The sequence below is a fragment of the Chinchilla lanigera genome, unplaced genomic scaffold, assembly GCF_000276665.1.
Source record: "Chinchilla lanigera isolate Chin_1 unplaced genomic scaffold, ChiLan1.0 scaffold00186, whole genome shotgun sequence".
NCBI lineage: Eukaryota > Metazoa > Chordata > Mammalia > Rodentia > Chinchillidae > Chinchilla > Chinchilla lanigera.
Genome location: NW_004955587.1, coordinates 630,836 through 656,656, shown reverse-complemented (window position 1 = coordinate 656,656; position 25,821 = coordinate 630,836). Strand labels below are relative to the sequence as shown.

General features: G+C 38.1%; 1 protein-coding gene across 1 annotated transcript in view; it reads right to left on the bottom strand.

The window, feature by feature from the left end:
* The window catches only part of Lancl3 (LanC lantibiotic synthetase component C-like 3 (bacterial)), a 102,631-nt gene that overhangs the window by 2,079 nt on the left and 74,731 nt on the right, over positions 1–25,821 (bottom strand). The window contains exons 2-4 of the mRNA XM_005414448.2: positions 16,327–16,450; positions 12,541–12,738; positions 5,067–5,274 (exon numbers count right to left, since the gene is read on the bottom strand). Coding sequence (XP_005414505.1) covers positions 5,067–5,274; positions 12,541–12,738; positions 16,327–16,450 — 530 coding nt within the window. The remainder of the gene's footprint in view (positions 1–5,066; positions 5,275–12,540; positions 12,739–16,326; positions 16,451–25,821) is intronic.

The following is a 25,821-nucleotide window of genomic DNA, read 5'->3' as shown; positions in this document are numbered from 1 at the left end:
ACAAAACTATATTATTGGAGCTCTATGTCAAAAATTTAAAAATCCAATGAACAAGGTGGTTTTATAGAAATACATTCAATACTGAAAAGAAAAGGTGGAAAACTACAATAATTTAATAATCATAGAAGAAAATGAAAAAGTTGTCAAACATTTTCTGTAGCACAAAATTCCAACTGGCAATTAAAAGAGTAATAGGTAATAAAGTAATGATTATTCTAAGAAGGTACAAATTTTTACAGTACTGTTTCAGGAGCTGCCGAAATTAGGGAAGCTTCATCAATTTTGGCCATATCATTTTAACTTTGAATTATAATTAAGTGAAAACTTCAGTAGTCTATGTAATAAAGTACAATGCCCAAACAATGCTCATATATTACTTGCACATTTTCAGTCTCATACATATTAGTGAGAAATTTAAATTTTCTGAAGAGCCCTGGACCTCACAGTTATATGAACCAAATTTTGTAAGCTAGAACTGGGATCTGCCTGCCAGAAAAAAGGGGGGGTGGTTGTGATCCAATTTTTATTTTTTTTTTATTTTTTTTTATTTTTTATTTTTTTTGGTTTTTCTCCGGTACCGGGAACCAAACTCATGACCTTGTGCTTGCCAGGCAGGTGCTTTTGCCGCTGAGCTAAATCCCCAGCCCCAAAATTTTTTTTTTTTTTTTTTTGGTTTTTCTCCGGTACCGGGAACTGAACTCACGACCTTGCGCTTGCCAGGCAGGCGCTTTTGCCGCTGAGCTAAATCCCCAGCCCCCAATTTTTAAAATTAAGTTTATTGTTACTTTTTAGGTGTACACAATGATTATATTCATTATAGGAAATTTGTACCTGTACATGATATAATTTGATTCTTTTTTTCCCCCATTCCCTTACACTCCCTTCAACCCTTCTTTGACTTCCTATTCAGAAAAGCTTTGGTTCCATTTTTTCCTTTTTTCTCATCATTTTTTTTCTTTTCCCTTTCTTGCTTCCCTCCTAGTTCCCCTTCCCCATTCGACATTTTCTTCCTATTTCACAACACGTATTGTACATTTTGGTCCTTATTTACACTTTAAGTTTCTCACACCACAGAAACAATATGATATTTACACATGTGTGTCTGACTTATTTCACTTGAGAGCGTGGTCTCAAGGTGCATCCATTTCACTTGAAATATCTCCAGCTTACACTCCCTTATGACACAATAGTACTCCACTGTATAAAAAATTCCTAATTTTTCTTTATCCAATCATCAAATGAAGGGTATTTGGGCTGTTTCCAAGATTTGGCTATTACATGCATATATCACTATAATATGATGCTTTTAATTCTTTTGGGAAGATGGCCAGAAGGGGAATACCTGGGTCAAATGGCACCTTTGTTTTTAGGTTTTCTTTGTCCTTTTGGTTTTTACTTTTTATTTAACACATATTTGTGGTACATAATAATTACATTCCTCATGGGGATTTGGTATATGTACATAGCACATCTTTATTCTTTTCTCACCCCCCTATCCCTTGGTTCACTTCTCTTTTGCAAAAGACCTATCTCTTATTTCCTATTACCTATCTTTTTTTGCTTGTTATTTATATTTTGGATCTCTCATATAAGAGAAACTATGTGATACTTAAGGTCATGTGTCAGGTTGTATTTCACTTAACATTATGGTGTCAAGGTACATTCAATTTTCCTACAAATGTCTCAAATGTATCCTTCTTTATGGAAGAGTAATACACCATTGTGTATAATCCATTCATCTGTTTTTGGACATGTAGATCACTTAGCTATTATGAGATGTGCTGCTATAAAAATAGGTATGCATGTGTCACTGTAATATGTCTTTAACTCTTCCAGAAAGATATCTGGAAAAGGAATAGTTAAGTCAAATGGAATTTCTAATTTCAGTTTAAAATTCCTCATGGAAAATTGAAGCTCAAAACAGTATGTATAGTTACACAGAGATAATAGGAACCTATTAACATACACATAAAGGTGATGATTGTAGTTCAGTGATAGAGCAAGTGCTTACTTACATGCATGAGGACCTAGGTTCACTCTCCAAAATAAAAAAATTTACCTGCACACACAGAGCCCTCACCCACACACAAATACACGTTTATGCACAGAGAAAAGGATGGAAAGATTGAAGTCAAGCTTAGATGTAGTAATAACAATGTAGACATACTCAGCAACCTTTTCTTTGACTAAGGTGCCAAACACATTCACTGGAAGAAAGATAGCCTCTTTAATAAATGGTGCTGGAAAAACTGGCTCTGCACATGCCAAAGATTAAAATTGGACCCATATCTTTCACCAAGCACTAAACTAAATTTGAGAAGATCAAAGATCTGAATATTGCTACAGAAACATGAAGCCTTCTGGAAGACAGAATAGGTAGAATTCTTGAAGACACTGGTGTAAGCAGACTTTATGAATAAAACCCCTATAGCACAGGAACATCACAAAGAATAAACAACTGGGATCTCATCTTACAAAAAAATCTTTTGCACAGGAAGAGAAACCACCAACAGAGTGAGGAGATTACCCACAATGTGGGAAAAATGTTTGCCAGCTGTTCCTCAAAGAGTTACTATCAAGAACATATAAAGAACTGAAAAAAATCAGACCTCCCAAATTTAAAGACCCAGTCCAAAAATGGGCATCTGAGATGAATACACACTTCTCAGAGGAAGAAATACAAACAGCAAATAAATATATGAAAAAATTTTCAACATCACTGGTCATTTGAATGATGGAAATTAAAACAACACTGAGATTCCATCTCACCCCCAAAAGCATACCTATTATCAAGAAATCAGCCAATAACAAATACTGGAGGGGCTGTGAGGAAAAAGGAATCCTTCTCCACGGTTGGTGGGAGTGTAGACTGGTGCAACCACTTGGAATCAGTGTAGAGATTCCTCGAATAACTAGAATTAGAGGTCCCATTTGACTCAACTATTCCCCTTCTGGGTATCTTCCTACAAGAATGAAAAACATTGCACAACAGCAATATACGTGCACCCATGTTTATAGCAGCACGATTTATAATAGCGAGATCTTAGAAACAACCCAAATGCCCATCAACTGAGGAATAGATAAAAAGATGTGTTCTTTTTATACAGTGGAGTACTACTCAGCCATGAAAAATGATAAACTAGAGACTTTTATAGGGATGCAACTACAGACTATACTCGTAAGTGAAATAAATCAGACTCACATGTGTAATTCCCATGTAGTCTCCCTAGTGTGAGAAGTTGAAAGAGTAAATAAGATCCAAACTGTACAATAGACATTTGTAAAGTGGGAAGAAATTTCAAAAGGAGTGAGAAACAGAGATGGGGGAATGGTAAAAAGAAGAAAATGAAAAGCAATACATATATCATAGTTAACGTAGTTATACTACTAATTTCTCTTAGTTTATTGAAAAGAAAGGTTTGTATTAATATTGTTTGGACAATTAAATGCTGATATCTTGTACTGTAAGTAACTAATTTAAAGATAACAATATGCATGTATTAACCATTGTTACCCTCCTATTACCTTGTTTTGAAATTTTGTGTTTTTTTCTCTTTAAAATAAAAAATAAGAATAACAACAGCAGTGTACACCTATATTGCAATTACTATGTGTCTGACATCTTAAAAATGATTTTCATATGTTAACTCATTTAAAATCCCCAATACCCTTGTGAAGTATGCACTGCTTTCCATATGTTATGGATGAGAAAGTTGAGGCACAGACTAGGTTAAGTGACTAGCCAAAGGTCACATTACCAGTATAATAACCAACAAATATATCCCTTCAGTTGGAATGATCTCAACAGCACAGGGGCTATTCTTGTGCCTTCACCAAATGACAGCTCAGATACAAGGAAATCAGAGCACATGATTGTGGGGAAAGGGCTTCTGGCTTAGAGAACCTAAGTGTCACACAGAGAACCAGTACCTCGTGTAACAATTTACTGACATAGACTGCTTCCAAGGCCCTCAAAGGGAATGCCAATTTCAGGCTAGTCAGCACGGAAGGAAGCTTCCACTTCGGCATTCTACCAGATTATTGGAAGTTCAATTATGCTTTTCTTGGTCCAGTTTACTCAGTTTACCTGTAAGAAGTTATTTCTATTCAAAGGAATGTTGTCTGTTATATAGCTGATGTTCCATCTTTATTATTTCCAGGGAATAAGCTACAGAGGGCAATTTAGCATTACCTGTCAAAATTACAAATACACATATTCTTTGGTCCAACAGTTTCAGTTCTGGGTATTTACCTTTTCTTTTTTTTTATTTTGTAAGATAGGTTCTTGCTGTGTGTAGTTCAGGTTGGCCTTGTCGCACAGGGTGGCCTCAAACTTGCAGTGATCCTCCTACCTCAGCCTCCGAAGTGCTCAGATTACCAGCATGAACCACAGTGCCCGGATGAATTTACCTTTTAGATATACCCATATATGTGCAAAATTATACCTGTATAAGGCTATTCATCATACTATTATTTGTAGTGCAAATATTGGCAATTATCAAATAAAATATTTTTATTATAATAAAAACATTTAACAAAAACATTGAAGAAGTCCTTTCTGCACCAACTTAGGGTTATTAAAAAGATAATAAGTTGCTACCATTTGTATATTAAAATTATATACAGGGGCTGGGGATTTAGCTCAGTGGCAAAAGTGCCTGCTTGGCAAGCCCAAGGTCGTGAGTTCGGTTCCCGGTACCGGAGAAAAAACAAAACCAAAAAAAAAAAACAAAAAAATTATATACATATTCCGATTTGCTTTATGTACACAGAATATCCTTAGGAAGATAATCAAAAAAAGAATGGTCACAGTGTTTCCAACCAACCCAATTAAATACCTAGTGGGTACTGTTGATGAATTTCTCTTTGTTTTTGTTTTTGTTTTTTTTCTGGTACCAGAAATCGAACTCACGACCTTGCACTTGCCAGGCAGGCGGTGTGCCGCTGAGCTAAATCCCCTGCCCGATGAATTTCTTTTTGTATTTATTGACCATGTGATTGTTTTACCTATATAGAAAATTAATTAGATTAAAAATTTTTAAAAATATATGAGAAGAATGGCTGACCTTTGGGCACGGTAAATATATTTCGAGTTTCCAGTAAGTCGATAAAGCAGCAGGAAAACATAGGCACTGCCAGCTACCCCGTGGCAAATCCCTGGCCCCTTCTTTAGCAGGCCCTTCTGCCACGTGAGCTCCCCACACCGGATGCATGTGTCCAGGTACTGTGGTTTCTTCGAAACCAGATAAGCTTTGGCAAACAGATAGGCAATTCCTGTGAAAACATCAGATATTAGAGGTGACTTTCATGCCTGAAATTATAAAAGTTTCAGAAATCACCTCACAGAATCTAATATAGCAGTTCTGAAATGGGGACAAAGAATCTCTCTCTTTCTCTCTCCCTCTCCCTCTCTCTTTCTCTCCCTCTTTTCCTCCCTCTCCCTTCCCCCCCTTCCCTTCTTCCCTTCCTTCTCTCCCTCCGTCCTTCCCCTCTTTCCCTCTCCTTATTTCTCTCTCTCTCTCTCTCTCTCTCTCTCTCTCTCTCTCTCTCTCTCTCTCTCTCTATCTCTCTTCCCTACTCCTTGTTCTGGGGATGGAACCCAGAACCCAAGGCCTCTGGCATGCTAGACCAGCACTCTATCACTGAGTTACATCAGAGCAAGATACCACATTTCTACCAAGTACCCTCACAGGGGACCACATTTTGAGTAGCAAGAATGTTCTACAACGTTGTGTTTCCCTTATGGAATATAGTTTAAGGTGTTTTAATTGTGTTGGGGGGTTGACCGTTAGAGAAAAGGCAACACTTTAATTGAAGTACATTAATTGATAAAAATCTATAACTTAATTTACAAATGGGTTAATATTTAGCACTCATGTACTCTGGCTATTTGGAAAGGTTTATAGAATTTGCTCATCCTGCCACAGAAGTTCAAAACATGTAACATTTAAGTACTTATAACAATACATTTTCTTAAGAGAAAACCTGGGAGTCTCTCCAAGAACAACACTGGTCCCAAATGACCTCACCAAGACTTCTACAGGTATTCCAGCTGTGGAGCCCTTCCAGCTTCATTGTTCAAAGGAAACAAATGTTCCTTCAAAACTTGTCAACAGAGTAATATCAATTACAAAGGTAGGAACAGAAACAATAGCTATGATCTTTCCCAAATTCCAAGTTCCAAGTGCTTTCTGTTCAGAGAGGAGTTTAGTCACACAATCCCATTTTCCCTAGTGCATAGCCCACCCTTTTCCCTAAAGAAGAAGTGAGAAAGGGCTGAAGAACAGGTCAGTGGTAAAGCACTTGCCCAGCTTGTGTCAAGCCCCTGGATTCCATCCCCAGTACTACCGAAATTACATTAAAAAGTAGTACATGGGCATTTAAAAGGAAGACACGCGGTATGTGTCTTGACTAGTTCATGCACCAGCCTCATCCCTGCCTGTCATTGCTTTGACCAGGCAGTTTTACAATTATGTAGATATAGAAATTACCTTGTAGAAAGCTGATGGTAATGTAAATAATTCCTGTCCCTAGAAGCTCACATTCTGTCTGGCAGAAGTCAACTTGACTTTTCCTTCTCTGTGGGAGAAACCAGTTTTGCATCCACAAAGCTAATTCATTTCTTTGTTCCTAAAGACCTTTAAATATGCCTGCTCTTTGGATGTTCTTTTAAAACCACTTGCAGCACCTTTCTGGCTCTCTCATTAATTAGTGAGCTAAGAAAAATGTTCGATATACACCCTTTTATATTTGTATTAGAACCACAATTTTGACATCATTCTCCTAAAATGTGTCATTTAATGCTGTGATTAACCCTTGCACAGCAAGGTCTCAGTGCTCAGGCAATGCTATCCAATCAACTAATATTGACATGGTTTACAGCATTGTTTTCCTTTAGTTTTAAAACGAGAATCTTAACAAACTAAAGGATGATGTTAAAAGAATCGAAGTTAATTAATTATACATTCATTGATTAAGTGCATCCATTTATTTGACAGTGGCCCTTTATTATTGCAATGTATTGCTTTGTGCAAGGCCAGCTTCCTGGGCCTGTCATGCGTGCAGTGTTTGGGTGTGCCCACTGTCCACACCCCTTAAAGTGGCCCATGCTGGGTCTCACATGCTGCTACTACCATCTTGAAATACTTAATAGTTTTTCTAAAAGGGGCACTACATTTTCATTTTGCACTAAGTTCCTTAAATTATGTTGCAGGTCTTGGCCTTGGGTGATATAAAATAAAGGCTGACGATGACTTCTGCCCTTTAAGAAGCACTGTCTAAATAAAGGAGATAAAAATATGTGCATGCTGCTTCTGGGACATAAAATTCATTCAAAGTTGTCAATGATACTAGATGGGTAAGAAAAACGGAAGCTCCCCAGGGAAGATAGTCTGGGGAGGCCACATATGTAAGACTTTTTCAGGGCTTTTTAGGATACAGAGGAAACTCCAGGCCCAAGGTGAAGCATGGAGGGCATTCTTGGCATCAAGATCACAAAGGCAAAGGTTTAGAAGCAGGAAGAATGAGTTATAGGAGGGCCTAAGGGGCAGTGTGCTAACCAGTAAGCCACTGGGGTAGAAGGTAGTTAGGTTCTGATTATGGATGGCTTTACATGTCCATTTAGGCAGCTTGAATTGCATACTGTGGGCAACAAGGGACCACTGGAATTGTTTTTGTTGTGAATTGCTTGGCATTTTTACATAACAGTGCGATCGTTCTTATATATACAACATTGCACAGTGCTGTCAGGAGACCTAAAGAAGGATAATAGGATGGCTCTGAGTTTACTATATTGACAGAAAGATGGAAATGAAGTGAATAAAAGAGTAGTGTTACAGAATTTAGTGGCTATTTGGATATTAATTGAGTACTCTATGACAAACACAGGTCTTCTGAAGCCCCAATTTTTATGGCATTTACAATTTAACTGGAGGTGTTAACTAGGGTTTGTGTGGAGCAATGGAGGCGTCCTGGGAATGCACAGGAACGCTCCTAACCCACAGTTCGTGGTAGGAAGGGTTTACTAGAAAGTAATGCTTCCTGAAGAGGAACTAGCCAGGTCTACTGTGTGCTATTTGTGTCCTTCCTGGATCCCCTTTAGCTTGCCAGCACTTGGCCCATCTTCCCATTCTGTGAGAGGTGAGAGCTGGCCATTAACAATATTTAGGGCAGTTTACAGCTCCTTATTCCTTGACAAATTTTTTTGTTTGTCTGTTTGTTTGTTTTTCTGGACAGATTTGCCCACAGTCATATGGAAGGTTATATTATGCACCCATCCTTCAGCAGATTTCAACCATATAAAAGTACAGAAGTGCAGCTCCCTTGCCTCGAGACAGAACTAGATTTTCTGATTTAATCTGTGCCTCTTAGATGTGCCTTACAGTCAGGGTATGTGAAGCCACTTTCCGGGTGAGCCATACTTTAGCTTTTCCGTTTGCTGGATCCTCTTTCCTTGCTGCCCGATAGGTTCCTCCTAACAGCAGGCTCTGCTTCTAGGCATCCAGAGAAGAGTATGATGTGGAAGGAGGTGTTCTTTTAGCCAAGGGAAAGCTAAATAGTTCTTACTACCTAGGTACCTTGGCATGCTACAACTTCTGCTCTTATCTCTCTTCCTTAATCCTCTTCTGGAAGCTTTTCACCTTAGTAAAGCCAAACTACCTGCAATGCTTCCATGCTTCTGAATGTCCATGCTATTCACACTTCTTAGAATAAACTTCCTATTTTTCTTTACCAATCAACTTTCCCCAGGCATCATCTCCTCCCGAAGGCCTCTCCTAAACCTGAAAGCAGCACCAGGAATCCCTCCTCTGGGCTCTTACAGTTCCCTATAAAAACTTTAGCACCTGTACAGAGTTAGATTAAAATGATCAGTTTCCATGTCTGCCTTTCCTAGTATAGTGTACATGACCCAAGGACAGGAACTGTATCTTACTCATTTTTGCCTGTTGCCTGATGTTTAGCCCATGACCAGGGTGCCAAAAATGTCCCTGCAGTGCCTCATTTCACACCCCCCACAGGCCAATGTTGGGATGCAAATGAGAGATGTGGACTGAAGAAGGGCTGAAATTGTCTAGTTGCTATACAAGGCCATTAGCCTCAGACACTTTAAAATATATTGGTCCTGTGGTTCTGGCCAGAGTGAAAGGGCCTTCTCCTGCAGCCTAGATCACAGAATGTTATGTAGAAGGGACCTTGAAAAACTTCTAAAGTGGTGGCTCCTAACCTAACTATAGAATCCACAATAAACCTGCTTAACCTAAAATGAAACAATGTTGGGTCTTTGGTTTTGATGTAAACCATATTATTTCTTCATGGGAAAACTAATTAGAGTGCAGTGAAAAATAAAACTCAAGCCAAGCAACAATGTATATCTTTGCCAAATAGGACAGGGTAAAGGAATTAAGTATTACTTAATAAAAATGTCTAGAGGCTAAATCTTCGAAAACATGGGATCTAGCAGAAACTCGCGACAGCTAGACTCCGCATATAGTTTCAAGATACTGGAGAATTACCACTCAGGCCCAGTCTGGGATATGTAATTCTGCTGAGGCACTACAAAGTTTAATACCCAACTTATGCTTCAAAAGCTTTGTTCTTTATTCAAAGTCACTTATCCAAGAGCCTTGGTGAAACGAGTCTTAAGGAGCGCTCACACCTGTGTCTCACACAGAGCACGGGAAATGCAATGTCAATGCTACCATAGTAATGATGTAACTTGATGCAGTTGGCAGTTTACTTTAGACACAGCATTTGTTTTAATGATTTCGCAAATGACTTTTGTCCTGTATTTCATGGTAATCAAGGCTATAAAGGGGTCATATGAATCTTCCTGCAATATTTCATTGCATCAAGTGAGAAAAAGCTGTACGTCACAGTAGATATTCATAAATATTGGTCTTTGCAAGGCCTCTGGGGCATATCCCTCAGGAATGGCAAGGATCAAAGCAGAAAAGAAGACTCTTGTGATTAAAAAAGATTGAGTTTTTATCTATTTCAAAGTGCTCATTTCATAGATGAAACAGTGACTTTTCTAACGGTGACTTAGACTGTTAGTGTTGCAGCTATGATTAGACTCCAAAGTTACCAACCTATAGTAGAGAATTATTTCTACAGTGTAAATATGACAATGAGAGCTGTCATCTGTAGAGGAAAGATGAAGGAAAGTCAATAGGAAACAAGGGAAAAGATAAGATACCGGTAATGATGTTCTCTATTGTGGATAATCTCTGGCAGAGATTTAATCACAGGGTTGGTCTGCCACCCCTCACCATCTGTGCTGTTTATAAATCCACTCCTAATTTTTTTTCCTCAAACAAATGCAGTTACTTTTCTAGATCATTTCTTGTTGTAGAATTTTTTAGAACTGAAGTTTTTCCTGCTTCACTAAGATTGCAATCAATTTTGACTTGCATTTCTCAGAGTTTTTGAAAAAAAATTGTTTATTTATTTATTTATGATGCTGGGGACTGAACCCAGGGCTTTGTGCATGCAAAACAAAAGCTCTATCACTGAGCCACATCCTCAGTTCCCTGGTGCTGTTTTAAAAGCATCTCTTAAAAGGAGGACAAGCACCCTTGAGATGTGGCTGGGGGGTTGGCAGAAATTACAGGCTCCACTTAGTTTTTTATTCATTTGAGAATTGGTTTATTTTTTGCAGTCCAGGGAGTGTATAGATTGAATGATTTTTCTTTGGAACTTATGTTTAATCTTCTCAAGATAATTAATGTGAATAATAAATGAAGCTATATCATGTCCCCAATGTGATAAATTCTATTCTGCACTGTTAGGGTAGATGGTTTGCAGAGACAGATAGTATTTGGTGTATAGAAATGATAGATGCCCTTCAAGACACCTACATCAATTAACTGCCTCACTCACTCATTTTAGTAGATTATCTTTCTAGTCTATTAAGGGATTTTACTAGCACATTGAGTGCTTTTAAACTATTCTGTATTTAATTTGGGACATCTCCAAAATTCAAGGATCCTGGGATGTTTGGAGGATATCCAGACAGATCATCATTGAGAATGATGAAAGGGAATGGAAAATGGATATGTTGAGCATAACAAGAAGAAATGTAATTTGCAGGATGGTAAATAGCTGCTGTGTTTTATTTCCAAGGAGGTCAAAGGAGAAAGAATGAGCACAAATTATACCTGGCAGAAGTTAGGGTGGACAAAATGTACAATGTCCTAATACAAGTACACAATCTGAAGGTTTTTTTTTTCCCATGGGTAAAGGTGGCAGGCAGAAAAAAATATGACAATACACTATGACTTACATTATTCTTTAAGTTAAACTATACCAAGGAAAAAGTGGAATTATAGTTGGATTAAAGAACATTCCTTAAATGGGGGAGGTAGTAAAAAATCTGATGACAGAGACAGCTAATACAGTCTAAAGCTGTGCTCTTGTGATTGAAGCATATCTTGAAAATTAAATCAACTCATAATACAAAAAATTATGTTATTTTGGTTTTTCAATCTCTCTCCTGGCAAATTAATCAAAATTAATTGATTTATTTGAATTTAACTTCTTTCAAATTGCCTCTTCTTCAAATGCCTAATTAGTAGTGTAATGGGATTTTAAAAACAAAGGGTGGCAGTTCACCAGGGATTGCTTCCCAGTTCTCTACACCTTTATTAAGTATTATAGTAAATCCTCATTTGAAAAAGAATTTTAAAATTGTGCATCCTAAACTTAAAGGTGTATACAAATTACCTAAGATTACTGCTAAAAATGCAGATTCTGATACAGTAGGTTTGAAGTGGGGTCAAAGAGTCTGGATTTTTAACAGGCTCTCAGTTATCCTTGCTACTAGATCAAGTCCCATAATAAGAGTTGGCAGGCTCCAGATCCGCACTACTCAATTTAGCTATTCATCTTTTGAAATGTGGCTAGTTCGACAAGTGATGTAAGTGTGAAATAGACAATGGACTTTAAATATTCAATATTTTTAAAAGTGTGAACTACCTCAATTTTTAAATTGATTAATATCAAAATATTATGGTATATTTGTTCTGTAAGAAATACTATTAAATTTATTTCACCCATCTCTTTTCTTTGTCCGTGGGTACTTGGTGCTCTGGATTGAATCCAGAGCCTCTGGCAGGCTAAGCATGCACTCTAGTACTGAGCTACACTCCTTACCCCTAAAAATTTAAATTACATATATGGGTTTTATTTCTGTTGGTCAGTGCTAGTTTAATGTTATGTATAAAAAGACATAGATCATATATTTTTAAAATACAGAATTATTTCCAGAAGTCCTTTACAGATCAAGATATTTCTAACTTTCAAAAATTTCATCCTGTTTTTTTTTTTTTTTTTTTTGTAGTTCCAGGGATGGAACCCAGGGCCTCAAGCAAGCTAGGCAAGTGGGATACTGTTCCACCACACCCCCCCCTTATCTTGGCCTTTTAATCTTATATAGCAGTGACCTAAAATGAGAAATCTTTTACTTCACATCTCAGAAAAGAAACCTCCTTTTAGCTAAGCTATATGACAGGCTGTGCTTTCAGATAACAGTGCGTTCAAGACCTGGAGCACCATGGCACCAGTGGACCAATTCATTCTCTCTCTCAATGGTCTCCCCGAGCTCAGGTGGCCAGTTGCAATTCTGTTCCTGTTCCATGAGGAAGTCCACACTCTGCCACACCAGTTCACGATCCGCAGGCTTGAGGTGCTCATGGTAAGAAAGAAGCATCTGGAGAATGGATGACAGGCCATGAGCTGCCCCTATACGGACAAACAAAGTATGATTCATTCACAAAGTAGGGACTAGAGCCACTTGATTTAGTGAAAAGATAATCACAAGATAAAAAATAGCAATACTACTTGAGAACAAAGAGTACCGTAACAACGGAGCTGCTGAAGAACTAGGTTGCTGGCAAACTGTGGCCTGCAGGCCAAATGGAGCCCACTGCCTGTTTTGTGAATAAAGTTTTATTGGAACATAGCCACGTTCATTTATTGTCTATGGCTGATTTAGTGTTGTGACAGTTTAATAGTTGTATTTGTGACAGAGACCATATGGCCCACAGAACCTAAACTGTTTACTGTCAAACTGCTCTGGGAAAAAGTCTGTTGACAACCACTACTTTACTGAAGAAGAGCTTTTTAAAAACTTTAGTAAGCATATCAATACCTTTTATGAAAATGTTCCTAAAGTACTTGAAAATAATTTGGCCTAGGTATCTTAAACATTCATTCATTCTTTCAACACAGAAATATTAAGCTCTGCTATGGACTCAGATTCTGTCGTAGGTGCTGAGGATAGGTCAGTGAATAAAACAGAATAAATCCTTCTGCAAACATTAATAAGTAGCACTAATTTACTTAATTTTTCACATTTAACAGCTGTGAATTGTGCATGTCTTGACCCAGGCATACACAGATGGATCTGAATTTGTCCATATCCTTGAAGACTTTCCCATCTAGTTCAATGAGAGAGCCAGATTTGTAAATAACTAGAACGTGAGGTGCTAAGTGCTCTATGCTGGGTTTGTGCCAGGACAGTGTTAATTAATTTTATGTGGCAATTTAACTGAGCCACATGTTGCCAAGATATTTGGCTAAATATTATATCTACATGTGTCTGTGAGAGCTATTTCTGGATGAAAATACCATTTGAATCTGTAGACTCAGTAAAGCAAATTGCCTTCTCCAATGTGGTAGACCTTATCCAACTCACTGAATGCTGGCATGGAACAAAAAGGCTACGAAAGAATTCTCCAACTTGGACATCACCCTTCTATTCCCTTTGGACTTGGACTTGCATTACATCTTACAACGTCTGCTTTGCTGGTTCTGACTTTTCAGCCCCCATGAATGTTTGAGCCAATTCTTTACCATATATTATTTATTATAAGGAATTGGTTCAAGCAATATATAAAATGCATTTCTCTTGAGAACTTGGACTAATACAAGAGGTTAAGAGAGAACCAAGGAAGAAGAGCTTAACTTGGCTTCAGGGATGGAAGGGGCGCTGAAGGTTCCATGGAATTGGTGTTCTCTGAACAAACAGCTGTAGCAGAGTACCGAATTATCAAAGGCCCAAGCCTCAGCCTGTCTTCAGAAAAGGAATTGGCTTAACGAAGGGAAAAAGCATCCCAGTCCCTGAGCAATTTTCACTCACTCCCTATTAGTAGTCTTAATTAGTTGTACTGGGGTTAACACATCCCAAGGGTTATTTCTTCAAACTCAGCTCTCTACTTTTAAAGCTTTTTTCTTTATGTTTAAGCAGTTTTTACTTCGCTATACTTGAAACACTTGATTCCCCAGAAACAGACTTAGAGTTGTATTTACTTAAAATGGTAATGGTTTTAAAATTTGGTCATGAAATATCGAAGTACTTTTTTCTTCTGGATTTGCAGTTATTAGAAAAAAGCTCACTTTTTTAGGAAAATGTTTATGCATTTGATAGAAATTTGGTTTCTGTGTGATTAGCCAGAATGTTTACTTCTCTTTTAAAAAAAGTTCAAAAATGAGACTAGCTCCCTATGCTCAGAGGACCAGAGCAGCTATTGCTAGTGGCCTGGCACATTCTCCACTTGAATGCCTTCACCCTCCCCATTTCCTTCCTCAAGCTCCTATTATTCTGACTGAGGCTTTGTCAGGCCACAAGAGTGTACCCAAAGAACAGAGACAGAGCAGAAAAACTAGCACCTGTGAAGGATCTGATCAATAAAGCAGGGAGCTGGTGGATGAATGTTTGAATTTCCTTCACAACTTCAGTGAGACAACTGAGGCATGTTCTATACAGTCTCTGACAGCCCCCAAAGGAACTGAGCCTCAGTTGCCCTCAGTTGCTCACCATTACAAACTGAATTAGCTTCTGCTTTCTTCCTTGTTTCATTTCCGCACTCCTCTATCAAGGCTTTCTGAGACTGCCCACTGAATGAAACTTTCACTCTTAAATCCTTGTCTCAGGGCCTGATTCCAGGGAAACTTAAACAGGAACTTAACAATTCTTTGAGAAATTTCTCAGTAATATTGTTAAGCAGCTATTAATTAATACATTTGAGTACCTTCATTATGTGTACACTCTGTAGCTAAGGTCTTTGTATCACAAAGACAAAGGAGACTACAGTAAGTCTCCATCCTTAAGGTACACAAAGAGCACTAAGGTGGTTTGGCAGGTAAGCCACTAATACTTATGGTGAAGGCACCAAAAAAAGTGCAGGCAGGGTACCATGATGTCAAACCAATTTTCTTAGGAAAAACCTGAAGCATGTAAATGTTTCTCCAGAGAGTTCAACAATACTTTTAAGGAAGAGAAAGTATCTTGGCAGATCTTTTGATGTTGGTGCAAAGTCTTGCATTCTGGGTATTACAGGTAAATGAAGGATATGGGGAAGTGAAATATTCTAGGCAAAAGAAATAAGCACAAAGGAATGAAGATATGAGAACATTTTGTGTGTAGGAGACTATGCTGAAAGAACCTGGAGTGGGAAAATAAAGTTTGAGTCTGGAAAAGAGGCAGGTAATCTAAAAAGGACCTTGCAAATCTTGCTCAGGAGTCAAAAGGGGAGTAAGTACTTTACTCCTTACCTGGCACTAAGTTCAAAATTGGTCCATGGGATTTAGTAATCTGTTATTAATCCACTACAGTTAAAAGTTTTAAAATGTTAGTGGCTGAATCCCGTTTCCCTAAGCAGAAGAACTACTTGCAATCACTGTAAAAAATATGAACAATCTTTCAGGAAAATGGAACCAGATGTGGTGGCATAGGCCTGTAGTTCCAACTACTGGAAAGGCTGAGGCAGAAAGGTCACTTCAGCCTAGAAGTTCAAGGCCAACCTGGGCAACACGGAGATCCTTCATCTCAAAAAAGAAAGAAAAAGCTAGACATGGTGGCCCACACCTATAATCCCAGCTCTCGAGAGAGGCTGAGGCAGGAGGATCATTGTGAGTTCAAGGCCAGCCAGGGCTACAAAGTGAGCTCAAGGCCAGCCTGAACTGCATAGTGAGACCCTGTCTTAAAAAGACAAAACAAATTAAATAAACAAAAAGAAAGGAGGGAAGGAAAGAAAGAAGGAAAAAGAAAATGAAAATTAGGCCAATAGGCTTCCTATCCAGAATAAGGATTTTAGTCTTTATTGAAAGTAATTGTTAATGCAGCTACATCTCTGTCAGATCTCTCTCAGGCAGATGAAAACAAATATTAAATTATTAATTGCCACAGCTATCATTTTTTGAATGACATTTTAAAGTATTTCTTGGTAATGAATCACCTATGTCAAAAAAAAAAGGTTCCACTCACTCTTTTGTTGTTAATAATGGAGTCTCCCTCTATTCTACAGGCCTGTGAACAACTCCACTTACCTAAGTATTCAGTTCCATAGTAAGAGTACATCAGGGGGAATGGTTTCCTTTTCTTCATGGCATACTGCTTCCCAGAGTCCAGGATTGCCTGGCAAATTGACTTAATCTGTACTGGAGTCAGCACCTGATATAGGAAATCAAGAAACAGAAGTCAAAGCAAAATCCTTCTTTCCCTGCTATGTATTAGATTTTTTTGTTTTTTTGGCTTAAAGTGTCTATCAGCATATCCCCAGGTTTCCCTCCTATATGTAAATAAGCTCAACCGACCACAATTTAGTTTTACACTGATTTTCCCTTTGATATCACATTTATCTATCCTCCTCCAAAAATTCATTGTTTTGATGGAAAACACACACTTTTACCATTGTAGGCTGTTATAAAATGCAAAGACCATTTTATGTCTTTTATATCATTAAGCCTCATCACAGGAACAAGAATGCATTCAGAAAAGAGCAAAGGGTAGTGTAAACGGATCATACTTAACCAAGTTGTTACTCCTGGTATATGGTACCATGTAGATCTGGCCCAAAACAGCAAATCTTCAATTTGTGACATTTAGACTATGCTTATAAAGCCATGATCCTTTAACAAACTGCTATATAACACACTCACTGCAGCCATTTGCATTCTCTAAGTAAAGCCACAGTAAAATAGTACGAAGTAAAACAACTTCCAACATCAAAATGACTCTGAATAAAGAATAGCTAAAATGTAAGGACTTGCGGGCAATCTATCTACAATCAAGTTTAAGACTATAGAGATTAAAATGTTTTCAAGCCTTCAACACATTATAGAATTCATTAAGATTCTTCTCAGGTTTGCACTGAGTTCTGTCCTGCCCTTCCCTGGAGGCAGGCTGGGTAGTTCCTTTGGCATGCTCCCTATATCACCAGGCCTCTTGCTCTGGTGAAGAATTTACTACCTATGGTGGTGAGTCTCTCTCACTAGACTATCAGTTCTCTGAGAGCAAAACTGTACCATCTCATCACTTTTGTACCTCTGGTGCCTAACATAAGTTGAGTGGGGGAGGGAGCGTTGGTAACTGATGAGTAAGTAAATTAAATGTTAGGTTAACTGGTATAAAAAAGAGAAAAGTTCATGCCTTCTTTCTTTTTCTTCTTCTCTCTTTCTGAGTCTTTCCCTTCCTCCTATGATTATTTCTTAAGCCTCTATTCCAGTGAAGCCTTTTCTAGATGCTGGTGATATGTCAGTGAATATGATAGATATGACCTCTGCTCTCATGAAACCAACCTTCCAAAAAGTGAGACTTGCACAGAAAAAATACTGGTCAGATTAACCAGGATGCCTAAAGTTCATCTTCCTTGATGGAATGAATCTGAGAAAAATATAAGTCCATTAGAGATTGGCCTGTCTTCTAAGACTCACATATTTCATTTTCCTACTTGATACCTGGCATTAGACCCTCCAGGGTATTTTTTTGAAATAAGGTCCTAATGATGTAAGTATTAAGTTGCTCCTCCGATTTACCCAATATTAAAAGGGTAAAATGTAATTCAGGTTTGTTTTCCACAAATTTAGCCCTTATTTTTGGAAAAATAATTACTTAATGAAGAAATTTTATGAATTAATTCTGCCAATGAACATTTATTAGAGAATTATTCTAGTGAGACCTGGCAGTGGGTATTGGGGGGAAATTCTAGAAAGTATAGGGCAGATTTTTCCCTATAGGGAATCTACCGTCTGGTGATGGAGATGAGATACAGACAAAAGTCGGCAATAGAGCAATTAAAGTTCATGAACCTAGGGATGTACACAGGCAGTAATGTAACATGTATAAGGAAGGGCCATTGGGCTTCACTAAAGTTAAACTTCCTCCTCAGGGTTCATCTGTTCTGAAACAAGCATGTTCTACTGGCTTTTCTCTTAAATTTCCGTTTTATTAGCTGCTTATCTCTGTCTCTTCCGTTCAAGCTGCCTTTCTGCCTACAGCTCCTGAAGACCTTATCTTTCTATGCATCTTCACTGGCAGGCAAGTCAGCCCAAGGTCTTTCTTTAGCCTAACAGCAAGTTTCTCCTAAATGATTTTCTACTCTGCACCCATTCAAATTCCTACCATATTTTTTATTTGCTGTTGAAAACATTTACTCTCTGCACCATTATCGCAATCCTAATCTTATATTCAGTCTACTTGAAATCTTGCAACATTAATCTCAAATCAACCCCTCCAACCTGGCTCTCACTCAGAGAGTTGCTAAGAGCCTTAAAAGGCATTCACTTAATAGGATTCTATCCTTTTCCTTCCCATATTTTTCCTGGGAGACTATCTTGCTGTTAGACTGTATGCAGGGCCTGTTGTCTATATAATGATTTTAATCACTATGACAGAAGCAGTTTTTGCAGTAGGAAATGGTCCCTGAATTTTCAGAGATGTACTATTTGAATAACTAAAATTTTCCTATTTAATTTTCATTGCCCTAACTGAAAATTGATTTCTTCTTTTCTCGGTTGAACATTTATTCATGTTTTTTGTGTTAATATGTGTTTGCCTCCTTGTTTTGAATCCAGAAAAAAAAAAAAAACAACGTGCTATATGTGGTGCTCTCCCCCGTTCTTTCCATCCCTAATCCACAGCTCCCAATAGGGGATGAATTTATAAAATATTATTTCAAAACCTCCTCTGGTCATGCATCCTATCTGGGTGGTTTCCTCTTATCTCTCAGAAACACTGTGAAAAACAAAGAGAAACCGGCGCTTGTTTGGCTGGATAGAGACCAGTTATGCATGCGAGTTTTTTTATCTCTGAGAACAGACAAGACCTACCCATGACTTTATTGATCAGCAAATAAGAACTGAAAATAGTGCTCATTAAAAGTCTGTGTGAGAGAAACACTGAGAAAATAATGTGCCCTACCACCCTCCTCCCTCATGGACAAACAGTACAGAAAAAAACGAAGGGGGAGAAGACTGGCGTTAGTGGTTAGATCTTATTCTTATTTGTCTGGTTTCTCAAACGTCCCTCCATCTCCTGTTCTGAGCACACAGAAACTTGAGAATGAGTACACCGACTCCCTCCAAGAAGGTGCCCTCTGTACTTTCTCTGAGGACCCAGGAATGACAGAGCAGCATTGCAAGTAGAGGCCAAAGGTGACTGCAGATGGCAGACAGGAGCTCCATGCCCATTAGGTTTTTGCCAAAACAAGCCTAAATTCCCTTTCCTGTATTTGTAGCACTGAAGTCCCATGCATGTGTTAATATTTTAAATAGATTAACTTTTTAAAATGTTTTTTTCCTACATTGAATGAAAATAAAGCTACCTCAAAAGAAAAAGCAAGCATGAGGGGTTCATTTGAAACGTTTCACTAATTTAACAGATTTCCTTCACTGATCCTGTGAAATATTCCTGTTGGGCTGGCCTCTGAGTATGAAGAGACAAGAGAGCAATAAAACACATGCTAGGATTCTTGCCCCTGCCTGAAAGTCGTACTATGACTGAACCATATCCATGCAGAGGAGTGCATGGATCTGAACAATTTGAAATGCTTATTCCTCAAAAAACCAAACAAACAATTAAGCTGTCAGCAATCACAGTTGATGCTGAAAGCAGGTCAGAGGGTAGAGCTGGGCCCATGTGCAAACTGAAATTTGGTGGGAGTAAGCAGATGCTGTGAGGGAGAATGATAGAATAAACTACCCTACAGCATGCAGGAAAAAGAGCGGCACATACACTAAGAGAAACTGATAGTGAAAGTAATGCAGAGAAAGGTGGCCTAGTGCTTATACCTCCCTTAGTTCCAAAGAGTTTACTACTACTTCCTTTAGTCCTTCGGACTAAGTTTCTATGCAAGGCACAAACCCATCCTTCTCTCTCTTCCCTTTACTTACACTATTTGAGAAAGTATCGGCGTTTTTTTTTTTATGTTTATTTGTTTTGTTATGCAAAAAGAGCCAATAAGAACAAGCACTGACTTAAAGTCAATCCTTTTATTTTTCATTCCTCCTGTCTTCACACAAACACATTTACCTATCATGCTAGATCCTTTTAACCAAAATAAGATATCTGCACCTAAGGTACGTAATAGGGACCCATCTGAGTCTGGAATTGCATGTCCTCATACTTCTGTCAAAAGTCCATTTGAGACTTCTGAGATGTGAGAATCGTGTGCTGCTAAAAATTTGGTCTCTGTACTAGCAGCCTGAGTATTACCTAGGAGCCTGGCAGAAATGCACATCCCCAGGGCCTAGCCCAGACCCTCTGAATCAGAAACTAGGTTTCACAAGATCATTAGGTGGTGTGCATATATATATATATATATTAAAGTTTGAGGAGCACTGGCTTAAAAAAAATTATCCATTAATTCTTAAAATCCCCCAATTATTAGGTTAGGTCCCAATAACGTCGTGTATCTGGATTGCATAAATCCAACTTTTCATTTTTTTTCAACTATGACTTTGTTTTCTTTTTGTTTCTTCTTTTTAGAAAAAACCAGTTTTTTAGAAAAAGTCTCTCCAAATTGTCCAGGCTGGCCTTGAACCTGAGATTATCCTACTTCAACCTCTCAAGTAACTGGGATTGCAGGCACGCATCGGCACACTGGACTCATAGCCTTGGTTTCTGTGTGAAGGAAAGGTTGACAGAAGAAACAGAAAGATTTTGCAAAAGTGCTACTGAAGACATTTCTCATAGTTTCTAATACCTCTCCACAAAGGCTCAAGTGACAAGCTCCTCTCTTAGCTCATATAACAAATTGAAAAGCTTTGTTTCATCGTAAAGGAACAAGCAAACGTTTCATATTAGGCATGAAGGACAAGAAGCAGAGTTAATTAATGCAGTGATTTACTTTACTCTAGAGGTTTTGCTATTAACATTTTCCTTCTTAAGACTTAATCATTGGCTGAATGGTTCGTGGTTTCATTGTAGTTATATTGTAATCCACCCCAATTATTATTTTTTGCAAGTAGGTACATGTAATCAGCTTTCTGTTGCCAGGACACAATACCTAACATACACAATTTAAAGAAGAAAGGGCTTATTTTGGCCCATGGTTTCAGAGCTTTCAGACTACCCATAGTGCACTGTCTTAAAGCAGAAACATGGGAGAGGAACATGGCAGAGGAAAGGCATTTACATCATGGTGGCCAGAAGGCACGGGAGAGGGAAAGAGTCAGAGCCAAAGAGCCTGGGACCAGATGTAGTCCTCAAAGTCATGCGGGCATGACCCGCGCAGCCACATGCAGAAGCTTACTTTACTCATCTAGGCATCTCTCCAGGCAATAGAGTTTACAGCCAAGATTAACCATTACTGTACACCAGAAGTAAAGATCTTTACAAGATGTGGAGAATGTGTCTTGAAGTGGCAATTCAATTAACATGAATTATTCACTCAAACTACAGTACTCAGGCCAACCTGACCACCAATTGCCACTGAACGGTTTTTTCATTTGAAACAATTTTCAGGAGATTTTAGACTTCCCACCCCAGATCTTGCTCAACTACCACCAGCATTATCTTGCAACAGTCCAAAATATCTGAGTGTTCATCTACATAGAATGCAGAGCCATTTCAACATCACACCAACCAAAGATGTAACAGACTAAGAATTTGATGTTAACTCAGGTTGTTTTCCTCCAGCAATTTGTTTTGCTTCCAATACTTTAATCCTCCATTGTAGGGGTAGCATACTTTTTTTGCTCAGATGAAGAAGCAAAATCATCTGGCTACCAATAAACATCACAATAATTTCTAATACCCATGGACAACAGTTCTGAGGTAAAATACTTTTGAGATGTTAGAACCTGTGTATTTTGGGAACCTCAGGTAAATAACCCTATTTTGAATAACATGTAGAATCAGAATAGAGATATAAGTTGTTTATAATGTGAAAAGGTCACTTATAAATAAGTGAAATAAATCAGACTCGCATATGTAAACATCATATTGTCTCCCTAGTGTAAGAAACTGAAAGAGTGAATAAGATCGAAAAGGTACAATAGATACAGGGAAAGGGAAAGAAACTGCTCAAAAGAAAAGGGAAAAGATAAAAGAAGGAAGGAGAAAAAAAGATATGTATATATACACAAGTTTCTTGGTTACTTTTCTCTTATTGCTGAGACAAAATACCCAACACCCAAAATGAAAGAAGGAAAGGTTTATTTAGCTCACAGTCTGTGGAGGTTTCAGTCCATACTCAGCTGGCTCCAAGGCACAGTGGCACATAGCAGAGGGCAACAGTTCATGGCAGCAGAAAAGAGCAAAACAGCAAGAGCAAAAAGGGGAGGAGCAGCAGCAAGCAGCCTCTTTCCCTCCCTTGCATTATATGCAAACTACCCGCCCCAGGGCAGGTGTAGCACTCATCCCCATAATCCCAACATTAGACCATGAATCAATCAGAAACTGTAGAAGCCTGCTGAATGAGGCTTTGGAAGGACATCCAGACACAAACCTTAACAAGATAGCTAAAATAATTGTATTTACTAACTAGTTCATTGAAAGGAACAGTTAGTGTTTATATTGTTTGATCAATTTTGCATGCCTGTACCTGGCAATCTGACCAACTATAAAGATAACAATATGCAATATAATAACCATTGTAAATTTCCTATCATCTTGTCTTGAAATTCTGTATCATTTTTATTGTTTTTGTCTCTCTAAAATAAAAAAAAATGAAAGAAAATGGATAAAATTTTTTAAAAAGAAACTGGAAAGTTGAAAGTCAGTGGGGATTTCCTGCTTTCCTACCTATACCCACTTATGCTAAGCTTTACAAGAGATACTATAGTCCTACAGATAGGTTTAGGGGCGCATGGGTAGTTAGGATGTGTGCCTCTCTTTCTCAGAATTCAGGAAGATGGAAGTCTCAAAAATGTTTCTTGCCTCGGGGTGTGAGATCAGAAAAAGAGATAGCATTGCATGGCATGTCTCACATGAGAGGAAACAAAACAATCCTGAGATTTCTGTAGGCACAAGAGTAGGATAACATCCCATACCCTAAAGCAAATTATTTTTTAAAATTTCCACTCCAAATTATGTCAAATTACAATGTCAGGGTTTTTTTTTCTGGCATAAAGTCAATATTCACCAGTGGTTAGCTTTTACTTTTGATATCTCTTTGAGGTTGTAGTTCACTTGGAGTTCACTAGGTTATTGAGAAGTCAGGCCTCCCAGGAAATGACTGAAGTAGGTGGAAATTTACTTATGGGATGAAGACAGAAACTTGGAGGAGCTGTATTGAGCCATAACATCAGGAGAAAAAAGGATTAGATTTTCTCTCATTGCAAGAGTCTGGAAATAGATGATCCTCACTGAGCTAGAGATTCCCAGTGATGCCTGAACATCCCAAGATTCCCCAGCCCATTATTATTTGAATACTGGCCTTTCATCCATGTGCTAACTGCCTCAGGATACAAAATAGCTATTACTGTTCTGGGCCTCATGTATACATTCTAGGGGACAAAAAAAGGAAAGGGTAATGACGGCCAAGTCCACCCCTTGTATTGCTATTTATTACAAAACAAAAACCTCTCCAAGAAGCTACTGCAGATTTTTCCATTGATGAAAATCAGGCTCCGTTGCCAGTCTGAACTGCAAAGCCCTAACTCCAGTCCTATCTGGCAGGGAACACCGGGTTTGACATATTTGGCTAACTCTACTCACTGTTTATCACTTGGGGCTGGACACAACTGTCACTGTGATAAGTGTGAGATTTGGTTAACAAAGAATAAGGACAGACTAGATGTCAAGTAGCTAGCCAATAGTGATGTTAGCTGTGTATATATAATTAGAATAGGCCTTTCCAAATAGAAAAGGCATGTACTGTTTAGCTGTAAGCAACTACTCATCTCTGTATTTCTGTTCTCTGTAGCATGGTATATGCATACAGTAGGGACTTGAAAAGCTGACCCATGGGCTGAGGACACTGCGGTGACATACTCATTCAATAGTGGTTTAAAGGGGGTGATTGGTGTGAACTGGTGAACTACATATCCAGGTTTAATAATATAGCCATTCTCTTTGGGGACATTGGAAGACTGATGACTCCAGATATTTCAACAACTGCTGTGAAAAAGAGATCTAGTCCTTTAAGCTTTCTACAATGAAGCAAGTACAGAAAAAAGTATGCCTCTTTAATAAATAAAATGCCTAGAAAGGACAAGTTAAACCTGTGATAAAACATCATTGCAAAGGACTTTTTCCTACTCTGTAAGACACTGTAAGACATTAAACCATTAAAATATACCATTACAGAACTATAGCCCAAATATATATATGTAGGCTTATAAATATATGCAAATCAATAAATGTAATATATCATATCAGCAGAGCCAAAGATAAGAACCAGATGATCATCTCAATAGATGCAGAAAAAGCTTTTGGTAAAGTACAACACTTATTCATGATAAAATCCTTACAGAAAATTGGAATAGATGGACTTTACCTCAACTGGTAAAAGCCAACTATGAGAAACCAACAGCCAACATCAAACTAAATGGACAAAAATTGAAAGCTTTCACTTTAAAATCAGGAAGAAGACAATGATGTCCACTGTCATCACTCCTATTCAATATAGTTCTGGAAGTATTAGCCAGAACAATTAGAGAAGAAAGAGGAGTAAAAGGAATAACGATAGAAAAGGAAGAAATTATCATTTTTGCATAGTATAATTTAAATAAGTAGGTTACCCAGAAAAGAGAACCAGCAACAATGGAAAATTCTCTACCAATTCTCTACATGCACAAGAAACTGTCCAAATTTACAAATCCCGGTGGGGAGCTCTTTTAGCCAATGTGGCCAGGTTTGTTATTTTCCTAATTAGTCTCCAAATGGGGCATGTATCCTGGTGAGAATGAGCAAGTCCCTTCCATCTGGTTTTCCTGTTGCTACCTGACCATTATTATGCTGGGCAATAAAGAAAGGGATACAGGTTGCTAAAGTTGATAATTATCCTCCAGTCATTAAATAAATTCACCAGGGATTTTCAGTTATAAACATTTAGTATCCTGCTATCATTTCACTGGTGTTCCTTTTCCCTTCTTGTGTTAAGAAGCACAACCCAATGGAACATCAGAAATCAGAAAAAGGAAAACCGGTTTTACTCCATTCTTGCAGACTGACTGATGGCTTTAATGACTCATTAGAAGTACCTGTTAACTCAGTCTGCATCAAGTGTCACTCCATGATTTCATTCTCTTTCCTCTAAGACACCACATGTCTCAGAGTCCAAGCTTCCTTATCTTTGAAAAAGGGATGACAGCACTTGCCCTACCTATCTCCTCAGGATTTGAGGAAAAACTAATTCCTAACCTGTGGCTGTACATCACATTCACCTGGGGAGATTTTAAAAATCCCAGTGCTCCAGCCATGACTCAAACCAATCATATGTCATACTACAAGCATGGGGCTCTGGCATCTGGACCTTTTTAAAGCTTCCCAGGTGATTACAAACTATAGTCAGGGTTAAGAACTACTACTGTGAAATAGTAAATAAATGCAAAAAGAATTTTGAAACACAAAGCAATAATAATATGCAGAAAGAGGAA